The sequence below is a fragment of the Nuphar pumila genome, chromosome 9 (assembly GCF_984573655.1).
Source record: "Nuphar pumila chromosome 9, dmNupPumi1.hap1.1, whole genome shotgun sequence".
NCBI lineage: Eukaryota > Viridiplantae > Streptophyta > Magnoliopsida > Nymphaeales > Nymphaeaceae > Nuphar > Nuphar pumila.
Window position 1 is genome coordinate 22,967,108 of NC_143257.1, and position 26,187 is coordinate 22,993,294.

Below are 26,187 nucleotides of genomic sequence, written 5' to 3' on the forward strand. Positions count from 1 at the left end.
AGCCTTAATGCAAATTCTTGGGAAGTCTAGGTTCATGATGCTCCCTTAATTCTGTGGAGATTGTGCTCCTTCATGGCTGACGGCTCAAGCAATCACAAATGTGCATGATGGTCTTTGAGCATGAATCACAGATAACAGCTTAGATGCATAGGTTGAGAACAAAATGAAGTTCAAGCAAGGATTATGCCAACTGTTGGAGTGAGACACTGGGACATAATTCCATGGTCATATGGCCATACTTGGCTTGCTAAGAAGCCCAGAAAAGAAATCCTTAGCTCTCTGATGGAAGGCTTGAGTCACTTAACAAAAGGTTGATTCAAAGTAGACGGCAGCTTCGGTTCTCTTATGAAAGCTTGCACACTATTCATGCATACCAAGGATGGACCATGTCATGGCACCAAAGCCATGATGGTAGCTTCTGAAGGGCCGGACCACCTTCTATGCTCTGCTACCCCTCAACCTGAATCGTATCCTGCACTCAACCCATGTCAATGGCACATTTTTCTAAATCTAGAAATCAGACACGAATTTCAGGTAAAATGACTTCCAGTCTTGATTCAATATAAGTCTAATTCTGAAATCATCAACCTACCTGAGATAAAGATCTATAGCTACTAATTAGCAGACCTAAGATTATACGGAAGTGGGTTCAATTGTATCACCATCTGTTCTGTTTATGTTAAAAGTTTGTTGAGATGTATTGAGGAAGGTAAAACTTCACATTAAGATGAATACTATTCTAAATTTACATAAAAGTTTTTTTTCTCGCAATATTCTTCTAAACTATGAAAAACAAATAAACATAAATAAAGAGAGTTTTCATGTGCTTTAGTTTATTAATTAAATCCAATCTGTACCAGGTACCTGAGTCATGCGAATCATGAAAGCAGCTCACAAATTCTCCACGCTCAACCAGGCTTGGTTCTTAGCCAAGGCGAGCATCAACTGAAAGTACACCAACTACTCTGCAACCAAATTTCAGTATTGCCTAGAACTAGAAATATGCCATGCTTGTGAAGTACTATTTTCTAGTTGCACAGACCTAGAATCCTTCAATTACTAAAGAGTTGACATATACATATCAATCATTTCAAGAGTTGACATATACAGATCAAGAATCCTTTCATACTTAAAAGGGTCAAAAACTATCGTAAAGACCTGTCAAGGCATTAACTTCTCAGATTTGACATTCAGCTTGGTCTCGTTCAAGCCAACCCAAACCAAGCCAATACCAACCCCTGATAATTCACCAGATTTTAGTGCTCAACTCCTTCAAAGTCAGGAAGCTGAGGGAGCCAGCGCATGGATCCAAACAATGCATGAGATCCCTTCCACATAGTATTTTCTATTGGTTCTCCTTGTCTTCTAGGTTTTTGCAGCTGATAAGGTCAAAGGATGAATATCTAGAGCATCTAAAAATTTCCAGAGAAGAGACAGATTATTCATGCAACTGTTTACCTCAAGGAATACAAGAAAGTGAACATTGTGATATGGGTGCAGTTAAAAGGCAAGGAACACATTGTTTCTCCAAAGTTTCTCATTAATAGTAGATAAGTACGTGACATGAAAGTAAATTGGAGCATCTCTGTGATGTAGCTTGAACCCTGGCATTACATCAGTTAGCTCCAACGTCAAGTTTACATATCTATTACATTCAACAACCTAAGATCTAGTTATGTATCCAATGCAAAAACAACATACAATTGTGAGTCGAGAAAACAAAACTCACCTCAGAGTCCAAGCTAGAAAACACTCTAACTGCAAGAGCTGTTGGAGCAATCCCTTATCAATCTCTTGCATCACATACTTTCTTTTCCTTTTTTTTCCTTTAGAAAAGACTGTATTATTTCCTAACTCCCATGATACAATGAAATCCACTCCACTCCAAACAAGGTCCAATTAGCTTTCTTGGTCATCCTTGGTGTCGTTATTTAACTGATAGGATCAGGTCCATCACGGATCAATGAGAGGAGTTTCTACTTCAATAAATCAGAGGTGGCAATGAGCGTGCCATAACTTGAACCTGAGGAAAGAACCAATGAAGCAGTAGCTAACATAAAAATAACTGCCAAAATGCAGAAGTACCATCTAACTTTTGCCTGCTTCTCTTCATCGTCACTTCAATGAGCCACCAAACCGATATGATTTCCTAGGGATAAAGAACTGTTCCGAGATGTCAATCAAGACTCCTCACAAGAAGAGAAGCTGGCATTGATTCACCACTCTGAAGTGCAAGCCTGTTTCTTGTCAGTCTGTAGTGAGTCATGGCTAGAACTCATCTAAACGTCCATGTAGACCAGGCCATGATCTTAGTGCAACTCCATGTTCACTCACTGTGCCACTTGATAAGCCTCTAAGTCTCTGCCAGAATGGCTGGTTGCTGCTTGTCTTTAGTGGACCAGAACTAGAATGTCCCCTAAAGGAAGTCAATATTGGTCGTGCAAACCTTGCTGAACTACTTAAGATATCTGAAGCTGACAGCGCCCTCCCAGCTTCGAGACTCTGATCATAATCAACTGTTACAATGGATGAAGTGTGCGCCAAATGCACTGAGCCTGCAGAGCTGGTCTTGATATCAATATCCTGGAGGGAGAGCTGCTCTTGGCTGCAACTTCCTGATCCTCCATTCTTCTCATCAGTGTCACTGCACACTAGTTTTAAAGCCTGCACCACCTCACCCATGAATGGCCGATGTGAAACCTCAGGCTGGACGCACATTGAAGCTATTGCTGCGACTTTTGCCACACTGTCAAATGGGTAGTTACTGGACAAGGATGGATCAACAATCGTCTCCAATCCTTCCTTACTTGTAAGAAGTGGACGAGCCCAAGAAACCAAGTTTTCTTGGCCTTGAGGCTGTGACATATCCACAGGTTTTCTTCCAGTTAATAGCTCAAGAAGGACAACACCATAGCTGTAAACATCACTCTTGACAAGAAGATGACCGGTCATAGCATACTCAGGAGCGACATACCTGCAGTATTCAAACCAAAACCCAATAATTATTATTTCACTGCATTATAGACATGACATCATACAGGTAAATGTTGAAGAATTATTTGGCAGGGTTCATACCCGAAAGTTCCCATAACACGTGTAGAGATGTGTTCATTTCCCTCCTCTAGAGCTGCTCTAGCCAAGCCAAAATCAGAGACTTTGGGTGTAAAATCATCTTCCAAGAGTATGTTGCTTGATTTAAAATCCCTGTGGATAACACGGGGGCTTGAATCTTCATGGAGATATGCAAGACCTCGAGCTGCTCCAAGTGCAATCTTCATTCTTGCAGCCCAATCAAGTGGAGCTATTTCCTTCTCCACCCCTGTGACAAGTGATCAAACTTCAGAAAAATTCAGCACGACTCTCGCAGCAAAAGGAAAGCACAACTATGTTGTTAATCTAGATGTATTACTGTAGAAACCATACCGTGCAAATGTGATTCCACGCTACCATTAGGAACAAGTTCATATACCAAGAAGCGGTTATGCTCCTCCGTGCATATACCAATTAACTTAACCAAATTTCGGTGATGCAGACGACTAAGCATCTCTACCTCAGCCAGAAACTCCCTCCCACCCTGTTGATCATCTCGCTTAAGAACCTTCACTGCCACCTTTGTTCCATCTTCAAGAACTCCACTGTACACACGCCCAAAACCACCCTCTCCAAGTATTCTTGCATGATCAAAATTATCTGTAGCTCTTTCCATCTCAGAAAATGTAAAAGTTTTAGCAGTTCCTGTATATGTTGCAATACTAGAACCAAAGGACAAAGATACTGAACTTGGCCCACTGCCCGTTAGCGGTGATCCAGTTCCTGCAATTATTGTAACAAAGCATGCCAAAACATAAACAAGTGGCAAGACAGGATGCTAGTTTTTATTCCTTGAATGACAAAGATATGTGAGCAGAGAACAAAGGTTGTGCTCAAAGGACAAGCATGAATTTCACCTGATGGCCTTGTGAAAGTTGAAGTCATAGCACGTGGCAATGATTTAGAGCTTTGACAGTGGCCTTTATGCTTAATAAAGAAGAACCAAAGCACCCCAAGGCATATAACCAATGCTATAGCTGATGATAGAGCTATGATCGCTATCAAGCTACCTCCCAATTTCTTTTTCCTTTTACTTACATCGACACCAAGAGGTTTAAAGATCTGTGAACCATTTCCAGGAATAAATGGCCTGCCATTGAGTGCAATATCTGCTTGTGATGAAGGTGGTGGTGGAGGAAGACCTGTAAAGAGGATCAGAGAGCATCTTAAAGACAAATATACTTTCATCTGGACAACACAAAGTGCAATTATGGAATTTACCTGGATAACGAACATATAGTACTTCATAGTCACCAAAGAAGGCACTATTGATGGCAACCAGCTTGTGCCAGAATTTTTCATAGATTGAAAATGCTGTATTAGTATCAAATCTCTTACTAAGTGGAACCAAATCAGTGAGCACAATGGTTTTGTCTTGCTTCTGGCTGTCTGCATTTGCACCCATTATTCGGACCTGGCTTACTTTCATGTGGACACCAGATGCTACTTCCAATGCTAATTCTGAAACTAAAGGGAAAAAAGTATAGAGTGCAACACTGAGACGCAACCCAACTTGCATGGGCAATACACAACCACATGGTGATCCTGGTGGAGTATTTGTGTATGGCTCTGTGCATGCAAATTGCTCACAATCTGCATATTTAATCAAATCAACCAGGAATTAGATGATTAAACAATGCCAGTCAATCATATTGCATAATCAACCGTTTTAATCAACAATATTGTGAATTTAAGCAACACTCTTTACTCTTTAGCAGAAAGAGTGATTTTAAAGTTTTGACATCTCTCTCACACAACCAGCATGTTTCATAAAAGAAACAAATGTTAACCATAAAAAGACAACTTTAGTTACTTCTTTTTAACATATTCTTGAAAAGAAGTCGTCAGTTTTGGACCCAACTTATATATGTGCAGGACCCGATCCGATCCATGTGTTGAGAAACTCGGTTTTGATGTCACATAATATGATACACTGTCTTATTTGATTTTATATGATATGATAATATGTTCTCTTGAAATAATGTTATATTATGACTGAATATGTTTTGCCTTAAATCTAACGAGTATTTGATGCAAGGATATCTCACCCAATAAGGATGGAGACTTCCTGTTCAAGTACAACTATGGTGCAATCATACTCCTTGAAGAAAAAGCTTGATGAGCCATGCTTTCATAAAGCTCAAATAAAGAAATCGGCTACCTCAAGATGAAGATTTTTTTCTTCTTTAGAGTCATATGTAACAGAACCTTCAGGAACTTGCATTTTGCATATTACATACTCATTCATACATACTATATCATAAAAGTATACGATAGTTTCAAAAAGCTTTTTTTTTGAAAACCAATAAGTGTACCTTCTTACAACCTTTTATGAAAAAGACATTTTGTCATATAATAATTGTACCTTCTTACAACCTTTTATGAAAAAGACATTTTATCATTGTACCTTACACTATATACAAATAAAATATGTTTTTTAAAAGACTTTAGTTATCTTCTTTAATGAAATGTTTTTTAATATAAGAAGAAGACAAAAACATAAAATCGACTACATAAGAAAAACAAATAAAATATGTTTTTGAAAAGACTTTAGTTATCTTCTCTAATGAAATGTTTCTTAAATACAAGAAGAAGACAAAAACATAAATCGGCTACACATAAGAAAAACAAATAAAATATGGTTTTAAAAGGACTCTAGTTACCTTTTTTCATAACCATAGAATGTCGACTTACTTGAAGTCATCATTCTCTCTACAAAGCATTAAATGCCTTCTGTAACAAATCCTTTCTAAATATCCTTCCCAAAGAATGTCGACCTTCTTTTTAGTCCTCATTCTCTCTGGAGACTTTGAAATACACTACATAAAGAATACACTTGACATGACTATGTACAAATAAATATCTCAAAGCACTCATAGTACTTACACTCATTTAAAGTAAAGAAGTACTAATGTACCTCAAATCATTAATTAGAATAAAGACAAAACTACAACCCAACGTTCAAATGTACTATTGTAAGAAATAGACTTTTTACATAAAATATGTATTACCTGAAAATATTACAACGGCTAGTGTACCCTCTATTTCATCTTTATGGAAAAAGGCATTCTCGAACTTCTCTAATAGATGTTTTTGAAATGACCTAACATTTCACATTTCAAAAAGTTACAATTCCAAAATGTAACGACTACTTTTTATAAGCTATATAAACACACACACATAAACTATTCAGACAAGAGGAATGAAATAGACGTGTGAGCTTACAAAGAGAAAAATTTTCTATTCGTGATTTGAAAAGAGAGCCTTGGAAAAGAAAGAGAAAAAGAAAAAGAAAAAAAAGAAAAAAAGTCAAGTCCAGCTCTTTGACAAAGAGTATCCTCTGAGTGACAAACAGAACATTCTTAGAATCCTTCATTCGTGCATTCATATCATTCTGAAGGTTCTATAGGAAGTATTGTAACTCTGTTTATTCACTGTATTCCTTCTTTGTTTAAAGAAGTAGACCTCTGTGAAAGAGGGTGTTGCCCTTCTCTGTTGAGAGAAGAAGACCTCTTGGGAAGAGGGTGTGCCCCTTCTCTGTTGAGAGAAGAAGACCTCTTGGGAAGAGGGTGTTGTACTATTTATCCGGTGACTCGGATGTTATAGTGGAAATCTCAAGTGGTTTGCTTGGGGATTGGATGTAGGTCTGGATATTGACCGAACCAGTATAACTTCTGTGTTTTATGTGTTGTGCCTTATTGCTTAGTTATTTTATTTTATCGATCATAATCATATTTCACTATTCACCCCCCCTCTAGTGGAATTTCATTTGGTATCAAAGCAAGTTTGCTGGTTTCGACGTAACAAGTCTTCCAGCACAAATGGCATCTACCTCTTATGCTCGTGATATTGAAGGTCAACACGCATCTCGTCCTCCCTTCTTCAATGGCTCCAACTATGGATATTGGAAGTGCAGAATGGCTATCTTTCTCAAATCCATAGACTTTGCTGTATGAAAAATTGTTGAGCATCCATACACATCTCCATCCGCAGACTATAACTTATGGTCTGATGAAGAAAAGAAAATGGCAAACCTAAATGCAAAGGCTATGAATGCCTTATATTGTGCCATTGATCAGAATGAATTCAACAGAATATCTATATGTGAATCTGCATATGACATTTGGCATTCTTTGGAGGTTATTCATGAAGGAACCAACAAAGTAAAAGAAGCCAAAATATCATCTCTTGTTAGAAAATATGAGTTGTTCAAAATGAACAAATATGAACCCATCACAGAGATGTTTACCAGATTCACCAACATCACCAATGATCTGAAATCTCTGGGTGTAACATATTCCCAGACTGAAAAGGTGAAGAAAATCTTGAGATCTCTCACAACTGATTGGGAGAAAAAGACTATTGCTATTGAAGAAGCTCAAGATCTATCTAAACTTACATTGGACGACTTAATAGGCAATCTTATGGCCTATGAAGTCCACATGAAAGAAAGAAGGGAAGAAGAGCAACCAGTAAAGAAAACTCTAGCTTTCCCAGCCCTATCTGAGAATGAAGACTCAGATAAAGAATCAGAAATTGCGCTACTTACCAGAAAATTTCAGCGCTTCATGAGAAGGAACCGGCTTCCAAACAGGCACAAGGAAAGAAAAGATCTTAAAGAAGATCCCATGTGCTTTCAGTGTAATAAGCCAGGCCACTTAAAACGTGACTGTCCACTTCTCAAAAGAAAGTCCAAAACTGAGGAACCAAAGAAGAGGTTCTTCAAGAAAAAGGCTCTGCATGCTCAATGGGATGATTCAGAACCATCCACTAGTGAAGAGTCAAGTGATGATGAAGCCGAAACTGCAAATATGTGCTTCATGGCAAACGAAAGTTCGGTAAGTGAAATCTCTGATTTTTCCTTTGAAGAACTTCTAGATGCTTTTCAAGATCTATTTGAAGAATCTAGAAAATTGAGTTTCAAAAATAAAGTTTTAAAATCTGAAAATTTAAAGCTTTCTCAAGAGAATGAAAAACTCAGCAGTGAAAATTCTGAGTTGAAAAAGAAAAATCTTTTGCTTATGTCTGAAATTTCTTCTACTAGCTCCAAAACTAAAAATATGCAAGTAGAGATTTCAGAGCTAAAAAGTAAAACTGAGAACCTCATGAAAACGGTTTTCAAGTTTACTAAAGGTAAAGAGAACTTGGATAAACTCTTATCCTCTCAGAAGGTCTCTTTTTACAAGAATGGTATTGGCTACTCTCATTTCAAAAAAACTTCTTGTATAAATCAAAAGACCACGTTTGTGAAAAGTTCATCTGAACTAAATAAGGAGTATTACAATGTTAATCTTTTTAACTCCTCTAAAGAGATAGACAAACCCAAATCCAAATGGATATGAGTTCCAAAGTCTAACAAAAAAGGACCCGATTGGGTACCAAAAAGGAGATTTACTTAATGTTTTGCAGGCTCCAAAGAAGAAGAGCAGATGGATATTAGATAGTGGATGTTCAAAGCACATGACAGGACATCCAGACCTTTTTGCTGTTCTTCATCATAAAGAAGGAGGAACCGTCACCTTTGGAGATAACAACAAAGGTTTGATAATTGGTATTGGAAATATTGGTAACATAGACAAACCTCTTATCAAAGACGTTCTCCTTGTTAAAGGCTTAAAACATAACCTACTAAGTATCAGTCAAATGTGTGACACAGGTTATAATGTTAGCTTTAATCATTATGCATGCCTCATAGCTGACACAAATGAAAACATCATCTTAAAAGGTATAAGAAAGAATAATATATATGAACTATACCTAGAAAACATCACAGAACATTGCCTCATAGCTAATAATGACACTCAACATCTATGGCACATGAGAATGGGTCATGTCAATTCTAAATACATGTCTAAACTAGCTAAAGATAAGTTAGTACGTGGGTTACCCAACATATCTTTTAAAAAGGATTATTTTTGTGATGCATGTCAATTAGGAAAATTGTCAAAATCTTCTTTTAAATCAAAGAATGTCATTTCAAGTAAAAGACCTTTAGAGCTTCTCCACCTGGACCTTTTTGGTCCTTCTAGGGTAGCTAGCCTTAATCATAATAGATATGTTTTTGTCATTGTAGATGATTACTCAAGATTTACTTGGGTAATATTTTTGAAAAACAAAAGTGACACGTTTTGTCAGTTTGAAATCTTATGTAAAAAATTACAAAACGAAAAATCATGTTCTATTGTTAAAATCCGTAGTGACCATGGAGGAGAATTTGAAAATGAACTCTTTGAAAATTTTTGTAACTTGCATGGTATTTCTCATAACTTTGCCTTTCCTAGAGCTGCACCTCAAAATGGTGTAGTAGAAAGAAAGAATAGAACCCTTCAGGAATCTGCCAGGACTATGCTCCAACACAATAATCTTGCAAAATCTTTTTGGGCAGAAGCTGTTAATACTGCATGCTACATAACAAATAGAGTTCTCATTAGACCCTTATTAAATAAAACTCCCTATGAACTATTCTATGACAGAACTCCAAGAATAGACTATTTCAAAGTCTTTGGATGTAAATGCTTTATCCTAAACACAAAAGATAGCCTGGATAAGTTTGATGCTAAATTTGTTGAAGGCATATTCTTAGGATATTCAAGTCATAGTAAAGCATACAGAGTTTTCAATAAGAGTCATAATACTATTGAAGAATCTATGCATGTTAGTTTTTGTGAATCTATTGATCAATCTGTTCATATACAAACTAATGATGATGATGTTGAAAGTACAGATTTATTTTTAGATAACACAGCTAAGTCTAATGAAGATGATCACCAAATAACCTTTGTCGATATCAAAGATCATCCTCAAAAGCAGATTTTGGGAGAACTAACAAAGGGGGTTCAAACTAGAGCTCAGCTAGAACGGATTGCAAACATGGCATTCATTTCTCAACTTGAACCAAAGAAGATTGATGAAGCCATCATTGATGAGTTCTGGATGCTAGCCATGACTGAAGAACTGAATCAATTCCAAAGAAATGACGTTTGGGATCTTGTACCTAGACCAAAGGATCATCCAATCATTGGGACAAGATGGATCTTCAGAAACAAGCTAGACGAAACAGGTAATGTTATAAGAAACAAGGCCAGACTAGTAGCTCAAGGATACAACCAGGAGGAAGGTATTGACTTTGATGAAACATTTGCTCCTGTTGCTAGACTTGAATCTATTAGAATGCTCTTAGCATATGCATGCTATATGGATTTCAAATTATATCAAATGGATGTTAAAAGTGCTTTCTTAAATGGTTTTATAAATGAAGAAGTCTATGTAAAACAACCTCCAGGATTTGAAAATGAACAATACCCAGATCATGTTTTTAAACTCAAACGTGTTTTATATGGTTTAAAACAAGCACCTCGTGCTTGGTACGAAAGACTTAAAACCTTTTTATTAAAAACTGTTTTTTTGTTAGCAAAGCAGATTCTACACTATTTGTCAAAGTAGTGAATAATCATACCCTAATTGTTCAAATTTATGTCGACGACATCATCTTTGGATCTTCTAACAGCACTCTCTGTGAAGATTTTTCTAAGTCCATGCAGAAGGAATTCGAAATGAGTATGATGGGAGAACTCACCTACTTTCTTGGACTGCATATTAAGTAAACCAAGGATGGAGTTTTCATCAATCAATCTAAGTATGCTCATGAACTTCTGAAGAAGTTCAACATGAACTCAACTGCTTCAAAATCCACTCATATGAGCACTACTACTGTGTTGGACAAAGATGAAGATGGTAAGACTGTTGATACAAAAGTATACCGAGGTATGATAGGATCACTTCTTTATTTAACTGCTAGCCGTCCAGATATAATGTTTAGTGTTTGCTTGTGTGCTAGATTTCAGTCAAATCCAAAAGAATCACATCTTAAAGCTGTAAAAAGAATAATGAGATATTTAAAAGACACAGTTGATTTTGGATTATTCTATTCAAAATCCTCTACATTTGATCTAATCTCATACAGTGATGCTGACTTTGCTGGAAGTAAATCTGACAGAAAAAGCACAAGTGGAACATGTCACATGCTAGGGCACTCACTAGTATCATGGTTCAGTAAGAAACAGAATTGTGTATCATTATCAACTACTGAAGCCGAATACATTGCTGCTAGCCTAGCTTGTACTCAAGTTATCTGGATGAAACAAACTTTAAGAGATTTTGGTTTAAATTTGAAAATACAACTATTTTCTGTGATAATACGAGTGCTATAAACCTATCTAAGAATCTTATTTTACACTCACGAACTAAGCACATTCAAATAAGACACCACTTCTTAAGAGAACAAGTCTTAAACAACATAATTAAACTAGAATTCATACCCACTAATCAACAGTTAGCAGACATATTCACTAAACCATTAAAACATGAAGACTTCACACGAATTAGAAGAGAACTAGGAATATGCAAACTAAGTGACTTATAAATTAATCTCACTTAATATAATACTTCTTATAAGTCTTGTTTAAATCTTATTTTAAATTGCTTTCCTTCTTATCAATTTTAGTTAGTCAAACTAAGTTTTCATATTCACGTATTCTTATAAGACACATTCTTTATGTCATTCAACTTGTCATCTTTCAAGTACACATCCATTAAAACTCCTTGTCCTACCTCCTTTCTCTCCTATCCATAAAAATAATTGTATTAAAAGCCATCATAACAATGTTCACATCACTCAACTCCTTTAATATTTTTTGCCCTTTATGAAAACTTGTCTTACGATAAAATTGTTTCACCTCTCTACTTAGTTTATGAGAACTCATACTCTTCATTAGTTAAAATCGAATGACTAGTTGATCTCTTTAAAAGATCTAGTTGCTATATTCACACGTAAATTTTTTTACTATATCATCTATTATATCATAGCCCAACAAACTATCTATTATCATCTCTTTTGTATACAAATTAAGCCTCCGTTTTTGTCTACTCTTGTTTAAAACTTAACCTTGTCGAGTTTCTTTAAATAAATCATATCAATCATAACTTTATGTCTTTCATCAATTTTTTTTTACTTCTTTATCCTTCACAAAAATTCATATATGTCATCTCACTTCTCTCACTCTTCATTCATAAATATTTTTGTCCCCTCATTTCATCTCTCGAATACATTTTTTTATATACATTTTTGAATCCGACTCCTCCATGTCTATTCTTATTTCAATTCTTATATACTTTTTAACTCTTTCTCCTTTTTGTCTCATCATTTCTCTCACCACTAGTCTAAGTCAAAATATGTCCTTCTCATATCCACGTATACTCTTAAAAAAAAAATTACAAATATTAATCATGAAACATTTTTTTTAGGCACTCTTTTCTTTAAAATGTCATATCTTTCAAAGTACACATCACATGATCACCCTATGACCTTTCTTTCCATCCGTGACCTTGTCTCTCTCTTATTGTATATCTCTCTAAAATCGAGAACCTTTAAAGTCTTGCCTCCAAGCAGACCTTTATTTATTCTATCTCTACTTTATGTCATATCTAAATCAAGTAAATGTTGTCCTTCATCATCTTTCTCTCATCTCTAGATATCCACATCATCTTTTTTTATCTCCATTCACGAATTTAGAATCCCTCCACATAGAGTAACAAGTTGTTTGTTTTATTAGGCCATTATTTTTAAGATCAATCATTTTTTTTTATTCAACATTGATTTTCAATACTATGTCCTCCTCAATCTAATATAATACACTATCCTCAAACATTGATTTGATTTGTCATTCACAAGTCTCTTAACTTACTCCTCACGGATTTCCTTATTTGACTAAAATCTAAAAATTACTCACTTCCAATGTCATTCATTTCATATCAACAATTATTTTCTTCCTTCTATTTAATCAATTGGTTCATCTCTTACCATTCCATTCGAACTTTTCTATCCTTATACAAACTTTCTCTCGGTTCTAGCTCCTTTCTCTCCTAGTGATTTATTTTCAAGGCATTCGATAATGGCTTCCTCCTCTACCAATCTGATCACCTCCGCCGATCTAAGGTATCCTGATTTGTTTCACACCTACAACTCACTCTGCTCTCACCCCATTCATGAAGGAAAATTGATCAACTTTGACGACTTCAAGTTCTTCGACTTAGACACCTATCTCTCTGAACTCAAACCTCTCATAGGATCTTCATCTCCAGCTGCCTACTATCCCGAACTAGTCCGACTGTTTTACACCAACTTCTCTTCTGATCATGAACAAACCTCAATCACCAGCAAAGTCCGAGGACAGCTGATGATTTTCGATGCTTCCAACCTCGGTAGAATTCTAAACTTACCTTCCACCGGTACCGACCTTAACACCATAGTACCAATTGACCGATCGGTACTTCGAAAAATACTTCTCTGCACCAACTGCTACCAACTTCCGTGGCACATGAGGAATCTCCAACCTCATGCTCAGCTACTTGCCCAGATTCTTCTCCACAACATCTATCCCAAGCATCCCCGCCAGGGATTAGTTCCTCGAAAAATCTCTCTTCTTATCTACGCAATCCTTTCTTCTCTTCCGATAAATTGGTCATCCATTATTTTCGACCTCTTTATTCGTTATCAGAAATTTGAGCCTCTTCTTTTTGGGTGTTTTATAACTCTCATTCTCAAATACTTCCAAGTACCACTTCACAACGAAGTCATCCTCCGTCCCTCTCACGTCCTCGATGGTACCACCTTCAATCTAAGGTCCCTGCACATGCCCGGCTCTGATGAAGCAGATCAAATGTCCTCCTTCAATTACTTTTCTGCTATGATGGATATCGAGCAAACTCAGGATCGAATCCTTCGTAATCAAGCCCTGTTGCAGCAGACTCGCAAGCGGAATCGTGCCAACCGGACACCTTCACCTTCTCCACCTTCGAGATAAACTCATTTTTTTATATATATATATTTGGTCTGTAATAACTTTTAATCCTTTCGGTCTGTATTTTTTTTTACTCTAATCCCTCCTTTTTGTCCATGACAAAGGGGGAGAAAACCTGTCTCCATTATTGGAGAAATATTCTCTCTTTAAACATTATTTCACTTTTTTATCATATTATTATTTCTATGCATAATGTCTTTTTGACAGGGGGAGCATATTTTGTCATCATCAAAAAGGGGGAGAATGTTGAGAAACTCGGTTTTGATGTCACATAATATGATACACTGTCTTATTTGATTTTATATGATATGATAATATGTTCTCTTGAAATAATGTTATATTATGACTGAATATGTTTTGCCTTAAATCTAACGAGTATTTGATGCAAGGATATCTCACCCAATAAGGATGGAGACTTCCTGTTCAAGTACAACTATGGTGCAATCATACTCCTTGAAGAAAAAGCTTGATGAGCCATGCTTTCCTAAAGCTCAAATAAAGAAATCGGCTACCTCAAGATGAAGATTTTTTTCTTCTATAGAGTCATATGTAACAGAACCTTCAGGAACTTGCATTTTGCATATTACATACTCATTCATACATACTATATCATAAAAGTATACGATAGTTTCAAAAAGCTTCTTTTTTGAAAACCAATAAGTGTACCTTCTTACAACCTTTTATGAAAAAGACATTTTGTCATATAATAATTGTACCTTCTTACAACCTTTTATGAAAAAGACATTTTATCATTGTACCTTACACTATATACAAGACAACATGAAAAAAGGAATGTAGGAAAAAGACAAAAACATAAAATCGGCTACATAAGAAAAACAAATAAAATATGTTTTTGAAAAGACTTTAGTTATCTTCTTTAATGAAATGTTTTTTAATATAAGAAGAAGACAAAAACATAAAATCGACTACATAAGAAAAACAAATAAAATATGTTTTTGAAAAGACTTTAGTTATCTTCTCTAATGAAATGTTTCTTAAATACAAGAAGAAGACAAAAACATAAATCGGCTACACATAAGAAAAACAAATAAAATATGGTTTTAAAAGGACTCTAGTTACCTTTTTTCATAACCATAGAATGTCGACTTACTTGAAGTCATCATTCTCTCTACAAAGCATTAAATGCCTTCTGTAACAAATCCTTTCTAAATATCCTTCCCAAAGAATGTCGACCTTCTTTTTAGTCCTCATTCTTTCTGGAGACTTTGAAATACACTACATAAAGAATACACTTGACATGACTATGTACAAATAAATATCTCAAAGCACTCATAGTACTTACACTTATTTAAAGTAAAGAAGTACTAATGTACCTCAAATCATTAATTAGAATAAAGACAAAACTACAACCCAACGTTCAAATGTACTATTGTAAGAAATAGACTTTTTACATAAAATATGTATTACCTGAAAATATTACAACGGCTAGTGTACCCTCTATTTCACCTTTATGGAAAAAGGCATTCTCGAACTTCTCTAATAGATGTTTTTGAAATGACCTAACATTTCACATTTCAAAAAGTTACAATTCCAAAATGTAACGACTACTTTTTATAAGCTATATAAACACACACACATAAACTATTCAGACAAGAGGAATGAAATAGACGTGTGAGCTTACAAAGAGAAAAATTTTCTATTCGTGATTTGAAAAGAGAGCCTTGGAAAAGAAAGAGAAAAAGAAAAAGAAAAAGAAAGAAAAGAAAAAAAGTCAAGTCCAGCTCTTTGACAAAAAGTATCCTCTGAGTGACAAACAGAACATTCTTAGAATCCTTCATTCGTGCATTCATATCATTCTGAAGGTTCTATAGGAAGTATTGTAACTCTGTTTATTCACTGTATTCCTTCTTTGTTTAAAGAAGTAGACCTCTGTGAAAGAGGGTGTTGCCCTTCTCTGTTGAGAGAAGAAGACCTCTTGGGAAGAGGGTGTGCCCCTTCTCTGTTGAGAGAAGAAGACCTCTTGGGAAGAGGGTGTTGTACTATTTATCCGGTGACTCGGATGTTATAGTGGAAATCTCAAGTGGTTTGCTTGGGGACTGGATGTAGGTCTGGATATTGACCGAACCAGTATAACTTCTGTGTTTTATGTGTTGTGCCTTATTGCTTAGTTATTTTATTTTATCGATCATAATCATATTTCACTATTCACCCCCCCTCTAGTGGAATTTCACCATGTTCCAGATCAGGTCAAGATCCAACTATACAATGTAAATTAAGATGTCATTAGAGGGTACTTTCGTACCCTAGATTTGTATATTGTATATATGTTTAATAGAATGACAGACGCAGCTCTCTGACGTCTTTTCCCTGCACATTTTTCTCTCCTTTTGGCTCTTTTCTTTTTCTTGCACAGGCACAGGTGAACGTGAAGACCTCCCCTTTTTAAGATGGTATCAGAGCAGCTAAAGTCATGGGTATGAAAACTCGTCTTCTACTCTTATCCAGCGTCTCGACTCTTCAGCCTCATCCTCTCAGCGAGTGCAGATTCGTCTCCAACCCAGATTCGTCTCCAGCCCCTCGTCTCCTCCTCTCATTTTCTCGTCAGCGAGTGTTGATCCTCCTTGTCAGCGAGCCCTCCTCTTCCTGAAAGGATCTTTCTGCCAACGAGTGCTGTTGTGACTAGCAGCCCTTCTCTTCCTCATTGTCAGCGAACTCTTTTCTTCCTGAAAGGATATTTCTGGTAGTGCGAGACTCCTCTTCCTCTTTTCTCATCAGGTTTTGATTTCCCTCCTTTTTTTTTATCTGGTTCTGATTTCCCCTTGTTTGTTCACCTTCTACTTTCATTTTGCTCATCAAAATTTCATTGCTTCCTTTTTTTTCCCATTCCCTCTGTTCGTTCATCAGTTTGAATATTGTTTAGCCAGATTGCCCTATTTCCTGAGATTAACATTATATTGCTTAAGTTTGTAATACATCTATCTTTAAGTATTTACAACTTTGCTACACATTGTCATTAAGTGTATCACTGATTCAATTACTGAAATTCAATTTTTGATCAGTTAGTTTTTTTTTCTGATCATATCCGAATATAAAAAAAAAGGCAGAATATTCGGGTGACTGTTTTCCTTGTCTAATCCAGGCACTTTCTCTTTTCTTTCTTCCTTCAATTTTTCAAATGGACTCACCTCATCCACAACCAGGCCTTTCCTCCAACTTTCTTGGCCAATTAGGCTCTGAAAAACTGAATAATTCCAACTTTTTGACCTGGAAAAGGCAAATTGTTCCTTTTATAAGGAGCCAGGATCTCTCTGGTCATCTGAATGGATCGGTCAAACCCCCTCCAGAGTTCACTTCGCAGGAAAAGACGGATGATAAAGGGGCATAATCTATTGTTCTTCTTAAAAACCCAGAATATGTTGCTTGGATGAAAAGGGATCAAGCGTTAGTGGCATACATTACTTCCACGCTCTCACAGGAGGTCCTCGTAGCCATTCCCGATGACTGTTCAGCCAAAGAGTTGTGGGACAAGCTTATTCACACATATTCACAGATCTCTGAGGTGAGAATCATGTTCCTCAAGCGAGAATTTCAAATGTTGAAGAAAGATTCAATGTCTATTATGGAATACCTGAACAAAATGAAAGGCATCACGGATCAGCTGGCCATAGTGGGATGCCTAGTCAGTGATAAAGATAAGGTGCAACAAACCCTGAGTGGACTGGGACCAGACTATCATGTTCTGACGACGACTTTATTGTGTCTCCCAGAGCTTCCAAAGTTTGAAGACCTTCGTGCAAAGCTGTTACAGTATGAAATGAATCTGAAAGAATCTTCTAAGAACACTCATGGGTATTCAGGAACCCAAGATGTGCTGGCCACAGGGATGACTTATGGTAAAGGTCGAGGAAATTTCTTTTGAGGAAAGGGAGGACAAGGAAGAAATAATTTTGGGGGTCGTGGTATACTTCCTACACCCAATATACAGGGACAAAGGCCCATTCCCACCTGCTTTTTATGTAATAAGAAAGGACATGTTAAAGCAAATTGTTGGTTCAATCCTCAAAACAAAGGAAAAGCTCCACAAGCAAAGGCTAGGAAGGATGGAGAAGTAAAAGAGTTGTTGCTGGCAGCCTTAGCAGGGTTGAACATGAAGCAAACTGATAAAGGCACTTGGTACGTCGACTCCGGAGCAGCGACTCATGTCACGGGTGATGCGGGTAAACTCTTGAATCTCACTCCTTATGTTGGTAAGAATAGCATAGTCACGGGAGATGGCTCACATCACTCCATCTCACATATTGGAAATACTATTATACCCATGTCCAAGTCCTCTCTTAATCTTTCAAATGTTATTAATGCTCCTAATATTCAGAAGAACATTGTTTCTGTCTCAAAAATTGTTGATGATGTTAATGCCTTAGTTGAATTTACTCACTCTTCTGTTTATGTTAAGGATCTTCACACGAGGAAGACATTCGCTGAGGGAAAAAGACGGGGCAACATGTACGTCTTTCAAGAAGATCCTTCCTCCATTCATTATACATGTTCATCCTTGAAGCCTCACCAACACCAATTTTTTTCTCCTTCTAAGTTTGTGTTTGCCATTTCTGAATGTAATAAGCCAAGACTTTGGCATAGTCGTTTGGGTCATTGTGGTCATCATTTTATTGAAAAGCTTGTCTCAAATAATCTCATTCCTAAGTCCAGTCTGAGTTCAGAAGACATTGATATAAAATGTTCTAGTTGTCATTTATGTAAGAGTCATGTCTTGCCGTTCAATTCCATTAATAAAAGAGCTTCAAGGCCCTTTGAGGTCATATGTTCTGATGTCTGGGGTCCTGCTCCAATTATTTCTCTTTATGGCAGCAAATATTACCTCATTTTTGTTGATAGTTACTCACGCTATACTTGGATATTTTTCATGAAGCACAAATCAGAAGTTTGTAGATTGTTTCAAAAATTTCATTCATTTGTTCAAAACCACTTCTCAACCAACATCCTCAATTTCCAATGTGATGGAGGAGGTGAATTCTCCTTTAGTGACTTTGTTAATTTCCTTCAACATAATGGGATAAAGAGAAAAGTGTTTTGCCCACATACACCTCAACAAAATGGGATTGCTGAGAGCAAGCATTGACATATTGTTGAAAGTGCAATGAGCATGATGCACGGGAGCAATCTTTTTGTAGCTCTATGGACTGAAGCTTTTCACTCCACGGTTCATGTGATAAATCGGCTGCCCATGACCATCTTAGAAAATAAGTCACCTTATTTTTCTCTATTTGGTGTTCAACCCGATTATCATGAACTACGTGTGTTTGGGTCTATTTGTTATGTTCACATTGACAGCTCATTGAGACATAAGTTTCAAGACAAAGCCTTAAAGTGTAGGTTCGTGGGATATGCTGAAGACTACAAAGGATATAGGTGCTATGATCCATTGAGCCAACACGTCAAAATATCGAGAAATGTAGTTTTTGACGAAATGAATTTTGATAATCAGCCAACTAATTCAAGCCTTCATGGTGTTAACTCAAGTCCCAGTGTCGAGGTATACTATCTATGGTTAAATTCAGAACTCTTCTCCAATGCTAAGGAAGACTGCCCAACAGTCTGTAGTGAGAAGAAGATATATGAAGAATCAACAAATGTAGCTCAAACAAAAGAGACAGCCATACAAAACCTGGAGCCAATAAGGTATAAGGGTGTTGTATACACCCGGCGTGAGAAAGAGCCTTCATCCATTCCTTGTACAGATACGGGTACTTCTGATCCTGCTCCACAGACACTGGATATCAGAAGATCCTCACGGACTCGACATCCACTTGACAGATGGATAAGCTATAAAAAAAATTCATTGGATTTTCAGCTATTCTTGACATCCATAAACAAAGAGGATGAGCCTCTCATGTTCTATCACGCTGCAAGTTCTAGAAGGTGGGTCGAGGCGATGAATGAAGAAATGGAAGCGTTACATGAACGTGGGACGTGGGAGATTGTGCCTAGACCAGTAAATAGAAATGTCGTTGGGTCAAAATGGGTATACAAGATAAAGTATAAACCAGATGGGAGCATTGAAAGGTATAAAGCTAGACTTGTAGCCAAGGGATTTACTCAAGAACAAGGACAAGACTTTGATGAAACCTTCAGCCCTGATGTTAAGATGGGAACGATTCGTATTGTGTTGAGTCTAGCCATTGAACATGAATGGACATTGAGCCAGTTAGATGTAAAAAATGCATTTTTACATGGGGATTTAAAAGAGAAAGTCTATATAGAACAACCCACTGAGTATGCAGAACGAGACGTCAAGCAGTATGTATGCAAGCTAAAAAGGGCACTCTATGGATTGAAACAAGCTTCTCGTTCTTGGTTCGAGAGTTTTTCGCTGGAGATACAAAGGCACGACTTCTCTCAGTCTTTTCTGGATCATTCATTATTCATTTACAATGAACGAGATGTCACTACTCATCTATTGATATATGTAGATGATATCATCATCACAGGGAACTGCAAAGGTCACATTGAGGAAGTAAAGAAGTTGTTAAATTAGAGATTCAAAATGAAAGACTTAGGGGAGCTGCGATATTTCCTTGGAGTGGAAGTTGATAAAAGATGTGATACACTCACACTTACTCAACATAAATACACGTTGGACATTCTCAGGAGGGCAGGTATGAAAGATTGTAAGTCGTCAGCAACTCCAAGTGTCATCCATCAGAAATTGAGTTCTAAAGAAGGGGATATATATGGAGATCCTACTAAGTATCGTAGCATAGTTGGGATGCTGCAATACCTGACCTTCACTAGACCTGATATAGTATATTCGGTTAATCAAGTGTCTCAGTTTATGCATGAACCCCAAACATCGCATATGGAGGCAGTCAAACGAATACTTCGTTATCTGAAGGGTATAGTTGGCGATGGGTTGGTATACAAGAAAAGTGAATTAGATCCAGGAGACGGTCATGAGATCATTATTTATGCTGATGCTAATTGGGCGGGTGATCCAGATGAACGACGATCAGTATCTGGTTATTGCAGCTTCATTGGCTCGAACATGGTGTCTTGGAGCAGTAGAAAACAAAAGGTCGTTGCTAGGTCGAGCACTGAGGCTGAATACAGATCAATGGTTGCTGCCACTGCTGAGGCTACATGGATAAGACATCTCCTAACAGAAATGGGAGAACTGATTGCTCGGTCACTGCTACTGTGTGACAATCAAAATGCCATCAATATGTCTTTCAATCCCATTCATCATAGTCGAGCAAAGCATATTGAGATAGATCAGCATTTTGTTAGAAAGAAAGTTGAAGAAAAAGAGATTGAGCCCATGTTTGTGTGAACTGAAAAACAAGTTGCTGACATTTTTACCAAAGGGCTGACAAAGGACAGATTTTGGTTTCTGAAAGGCAAGTTGTTCATGGTCCAGGACCATGCACAACTTGAGGGAGGCTGAAAAGAAGTCGTCAGTTTTGGACCCAACTTATATATGTGCAGGACCCGATATGATCCATGTTTCGGATCGGGTCAAGATCCAACTATACAATGTAAATTAAGATGTCATTAGAGGGTACTTTCGTACCCTAGATTTGTATATTGTATATATGTTTAATAGAATGACAGACGCAGCTCTCTGACGTCTTTTCCCTGCACATCTTTCTCTCCTTTTGGCTCTTTTCTTTTTCTTGCACAGACACAGGTGAACGTGAAACGTGAAGACCTCCCCTTTTTAAGAATTCTTTGATCAACTTTGAATTTTATGTTTTGCTTTGTCCTCCCAAGAATAGATCCTAACAACTCTAACAGTAAGAAAAGAAGGGACGACAAGACAATATGGTAAGACAGCATGCATGTGGTCGTGCCTCTATTCATGGGTGACAACCCAAATTCATTCACCAAGATAAGAAAACAATATCAACATGGAAATTATTCCAGTATATGTTACCTTGGTTAGGTGGAGGTGGTGGCAATACCCGGGCAGGAAATGGCACTACTGGTTTTATCGGCTTCTCTGACGGTGATGGAGAGGGAGAAACCTTAGAAGGATAACTGGAACCTGATACACATGAGCACAATTAAAAAGATAATATCATACCAATAAAGTAAAGGATGTTTCACTGACTAAGTCAAACATTTCAACTACTTTCTTCATAACTTGAAGAAGATTTACAGAAATTAAGTCAACAAACCTGAAGGGATAGCTGGGTTGTCTGTTGAAGGAAGTGGAGATTTAGCAGGGGACTGGGAAATGCCTACATATATAAAAAAAATTGTGTAAGCTGCCTCATTTTGATGGTAAATGCTTGCAATGAAGAAATCAAAATTAAACTTCTGAAGTACCTCCATATAATGGTGGAGCAGCATGTTTCTTGTGCCACCTCCAACCTGGGGGTAGTACTGGTGGAAAAGAAGATGTTCTATCCAGATCAGAATGCTTTTGAGAAGGAGATGGTGAGATAAATGGACCTACAGATACAATACAAACAATTTCATATATGAAAATCTTAAAACTTGTGAAATACAAGAGAACTCAATACTCAAGTATACTACCTTTTTCATGTGGTGGAGAAACTGAATAAGAAGGTGGAGATGGAAGATGATTGACTATTCTCTTTGTATGATGTTTGGAAACTGAAGGTGCAATGGATGCATGTGGGAACCTGATGGCTTGCTTTGGAGATGGAGTTATAACAGAAAATGGAGAAGGCAACGAACTAGAAGGTGCAGAAACAGGACCCTTTATCTGTTTTCTCATATGGGGTTCAGAAGATACATTTATTGGTGTATGAATCGCACCCGGAGGACTAGCTGTTCTTTTAAATGTGGGACTTGAATGAGGAGGACTTGTACCTGCAACAGATAAAAAGTCAAATCTGCACAAAACATTGCTTTCTAATCTGAACTTTTATCAATAAAAGAAACATGTTTATCTAGATATAATCATCCTGATGGTTGATACTTGGAGGCAACGAATGGTCTGCCACCATCCTCGGAGATGCTGGAGCTGGACTACTGTATTGTCTCCAGTGGATTGCAGGAGAGATCTGTGGTGGAGGAGAAACTGGATCTGTCAATCACAGCGGCAAATAAAATATTATTGTCTACATCATATTGCATGATGAATAAGCAACATGAATAATTTGAGATAAGGATATAATTCAAGCAAGCTTACTTTGTACACTTAAACCAAGTGAGGGAGCAATGGAGGGAATGGATGGAGCTGTGTCTTGCATGTTTGAAAGCTTCAACGGTGGCTTTAGTGGTGAAGCTGTTGGAGCTGATGCAAATTGATCTTAATCAAAAATTCAGGAAAACAATCACTAAAACTATATAACGAATAAAAATTTGTGCTATTATTTTATCAGTCTTACCTATATGTGGTAGTGTCTTATCATTCATGGCCACACTTGGGGGAGTTGTGTGACTACTTGTTGCTGCTTCATTATTTCTTCTATCCGATATCCAATTTTTAGCATGACGAATTGAAGGAGATATACTTGGTGGAAAAAAAGCATTTCCTGTAGATGCTGTTGTTGAGTACTAACAATTTTATTAGATCAAAATATTTTTCAGTCAGAGGACAGATAAATTAACCATTTCCTGCATGCTCAACTGGTGCAAAAGCTTTGATAGGTGGAACAGCTGACTTCAAGTGTGGATGTTCTGTTCTTACATCAGGTGGCATGCTCAGAAGTATTCCTCGCATGGCTGCCTGTGGTGACAAATTCTTGTGCCAAGCTACTGCAGGAGGTGGAACAAGTCCTTGATCACAATTACAAAATCATAAAAACATGCAAAAAACATGATAAGGGAATATAAATTATAACAAAGCTTCTCCGAAGTCACCTTCATGAACAGGTGCATTGGAAGTTGATGCTTTTCCTTTATCTACTAATCCTGGTTCAATATGAGGTGGCATAGATGGAGTTATTTGTGGAAGGGATGGATGGTCAATGCTTATATAATGAGACGAAGCATCCGGGGTCAGAGAGGGCACCAACTGTTGCATGATTTTTTTCGCCGGCTTGGGAGGCAATGCTGCATCATAGGTGGAATAACTCATAGATGGAAATTGTTAAATGTATAAAAGAAAAGCCAATAATTGAAGGACATCATGTTTACCTGCAGGTGGAATGATAGGAGCTAGCGTTTTCAAATGCGGTGTTTTCTCAGGAGATCCTATTTGAACTCCTCTTTCATCAATATTTGGTGGCAGAGATGGAGTGGTTTGTGAAAAGGGTGTTGAATTATCTGCAAAGGAGAGTTCAAGACTATATTCATCAGCCAGTTAAAAATGATTGAACAGGTTAACCAAACATTTGGAAATAGCTAACCATTTTCAAAGGGCATATGCAGCACAAGATTATGTGTTGGCAGAGGTGCATTTCCCGAGGAATCAAGTATGGGATCAACACTAGGAGAAGGTGAATTTGCTATCATTACATCACGCTTGACTGAAAGCAAGGACGATGATTTTCTTGGAGATGATGTTGAAGATGCCAGCACTGAAATACAAAATCAATAGAATAATCACAAAACTGTACAACAACAACAACAACAACTACGCCTTCATCCCAAAACAATTGGGGTCGGCGATATGAACCAAAAAAGAAAATCATTCTGGGTCTTCCACATGAATCCTTCTCCTCCAATCATTTCTATCAAATGCCATGTCCTCGGTGAGGTTCAAAGCATTCATATCCTTCTCCTCCAATAATCACAAAACTGTATCATGTGGCAATTAGAATGTGTAAAACTGATCCTTAACTTTCAAACGACGGCACTTTAGCAGTTTACAATCGCTGGTACAACTGGAAAGCAACTGCCTCATTTTATTAAGTGTATCCTCCTACTGTTATAGCTGAGATTTGCCACTGTTACTGATGCATATAATCAGAGCCCAGAACACAGATAAATTGTTGTTGTTGCTGAAAATCATCGTGATATGAATCAAGCAACAAATCCTGATAAGCAGAGTAATGGGTATCCTCAATTTGGTGATTCTTCGAGAGACAAATCATCCTTTCTCAGATTGAACAGAAGTAATAAATGCAGCATGTCAAAGGTTCATGCACAACAAAGATTTTGTCATGATCGATATTTACAAACATTTCCTTGCTCATAGCCTCAGAATGAATGATGATGAATGTTAGGGATGTCCTATTTTGTATAAGCATAAACTAATTAATTAATCCCATATCATCTTCATCTTGCAATGTCCATGCTTGATCCTGTTTGGTAGATGTACTAGGTCCAAAATAAACACCCTCAGCTTCATCTTGCAATTAGGTCAGGAAAGTTGGGTCTGTTTACTCCAGAAAGTTCAAGGAAATTATTGTTTCTTGTTGGGTAACAGAGGTATTTTTGCTTAATGATCTAATTGTGCCATTTATTTCTGATTGGCAGTTTGGTCTCAACAAATAAGCCCTCAAAGCAATTTCACTACTTACGTTAATTTTTCTTTGGGTATATATACGCATGATGATAACTCCCAATCATGTTAAGTGAAGGATACTCACTTTAGACCTCAAGAACTTGAAACCTCAGACCGCTAGATATCCTAACATCATCCGCACCAATTTGCCTATCTAATACTAAAAATTCCCAAGATGATAAATGTTTACAATCCACGAGTTCGGGTATCAACTAGAAAGTTCAATTAAAGTAACATGAATATTAAGTGTTTCCAGTTGTCAAAGAGGATAGCATCCTTCAAACTACTGCATACAGCTGATCATCTACGTTGCTTGATATCCAAACGTAGGTTTCCAGTATGCGAAAACTTCAAGCCTCTGTCATCCCTATATCGGAATCATACACATCTAAAACTCAGCAATAACGTGGCCACAAAAACCATTCAAACTGAAAGGGGAAAAAAAGTCTAGGAGGACGTAAATTAAAACAAAAAAAGCAAAATTCAGCTCTATCATCTGAACCAAGATCGAGAGTAATGCATGACCCACATAACCAATCAAACAATCAACAAAAATAAAACCCCTCCAGAAAAGAGAAATTTTACCCAAGATTCCATGAAAGCTCAGAAAAGAAACGGCAGCCGAAACAAGGAGAAGGACCAGCGCCACCGCGGCGCCGAAAACCCGTTTCCTTTCCGAGCTTCCCCACTCCATAGCCAGATCAAGAACAGCAACCCCAGCAGAGAAAAGCCCACCGACCTTCCCTCATATAAAGCCCACTGAAGCATCAACCAAGCCGATCCCCACCCCCCTCAACCACCTTCACACCGCAACTCCTCCCAGAAAACAAAAGCAGAGGC

At 37.2% G+C, this 26,187-nt stretch overlaps 1 protein-coding gene across 6 annotated transcripts; it reads right to left on the reverse strand.

Annotated features, from left to right (window-relative positions):
• Positions 1 to 1,528: 1,528 nt before the first annotated feature.
• Positions 1,529 to 26,187, reverse strand: LOC149828492 (receptor-like serine/threonine-protein kinase ALE2). 6 transcript variants are annotated; one of them, XM_090017620.1, is made up of 17 exons: positions 25,933 to 26,187; positions 24,248 to 24,418; positions 24,036 to 24,164; positions 23,760 to 23,951; positions 23,508 to 23,651; positions 23,285 to 23,431; positions 23,086 to 23,190; positions 22,873 to 22,980; positions 22,464 to 22,763; positions 22,254 to 22,379; positions 22,103 to 22,165; positions 21,859 to 21,969; positions 4,312 to 4,683; positions 3,948 to 4,232; positions 3,424 to 3,813; positions 3,076 to 3,319; positions 1,529 to 2,974 (listed from the first exon to the last, which is right to left on the reverse strand). In XM_090017620.1, exons 1-17 carry the CDS (start codon positions 26,039 to 26,041, stop codon positions 2,269 to 2,271), a joined length of 3,702 nt encoding a protein of 1,233 aa, XP_089873746.1. In that variant the 5' UTR covers positions 26,042 to 26,187; the 3' UTR covers positions 1,529 to 2,268. The 6 variants fall into 6 exon arrangements, with proteins under 6 accessions (XP_089873746.1, XP_089873744.1, XP_089873745.1 ...); XM_090017618.1 differs by having other exon boundaries at positions 23,086 to 23,205; XM_090017619.1 differs by having other exon boundaries at positions 23,508 to 23,654.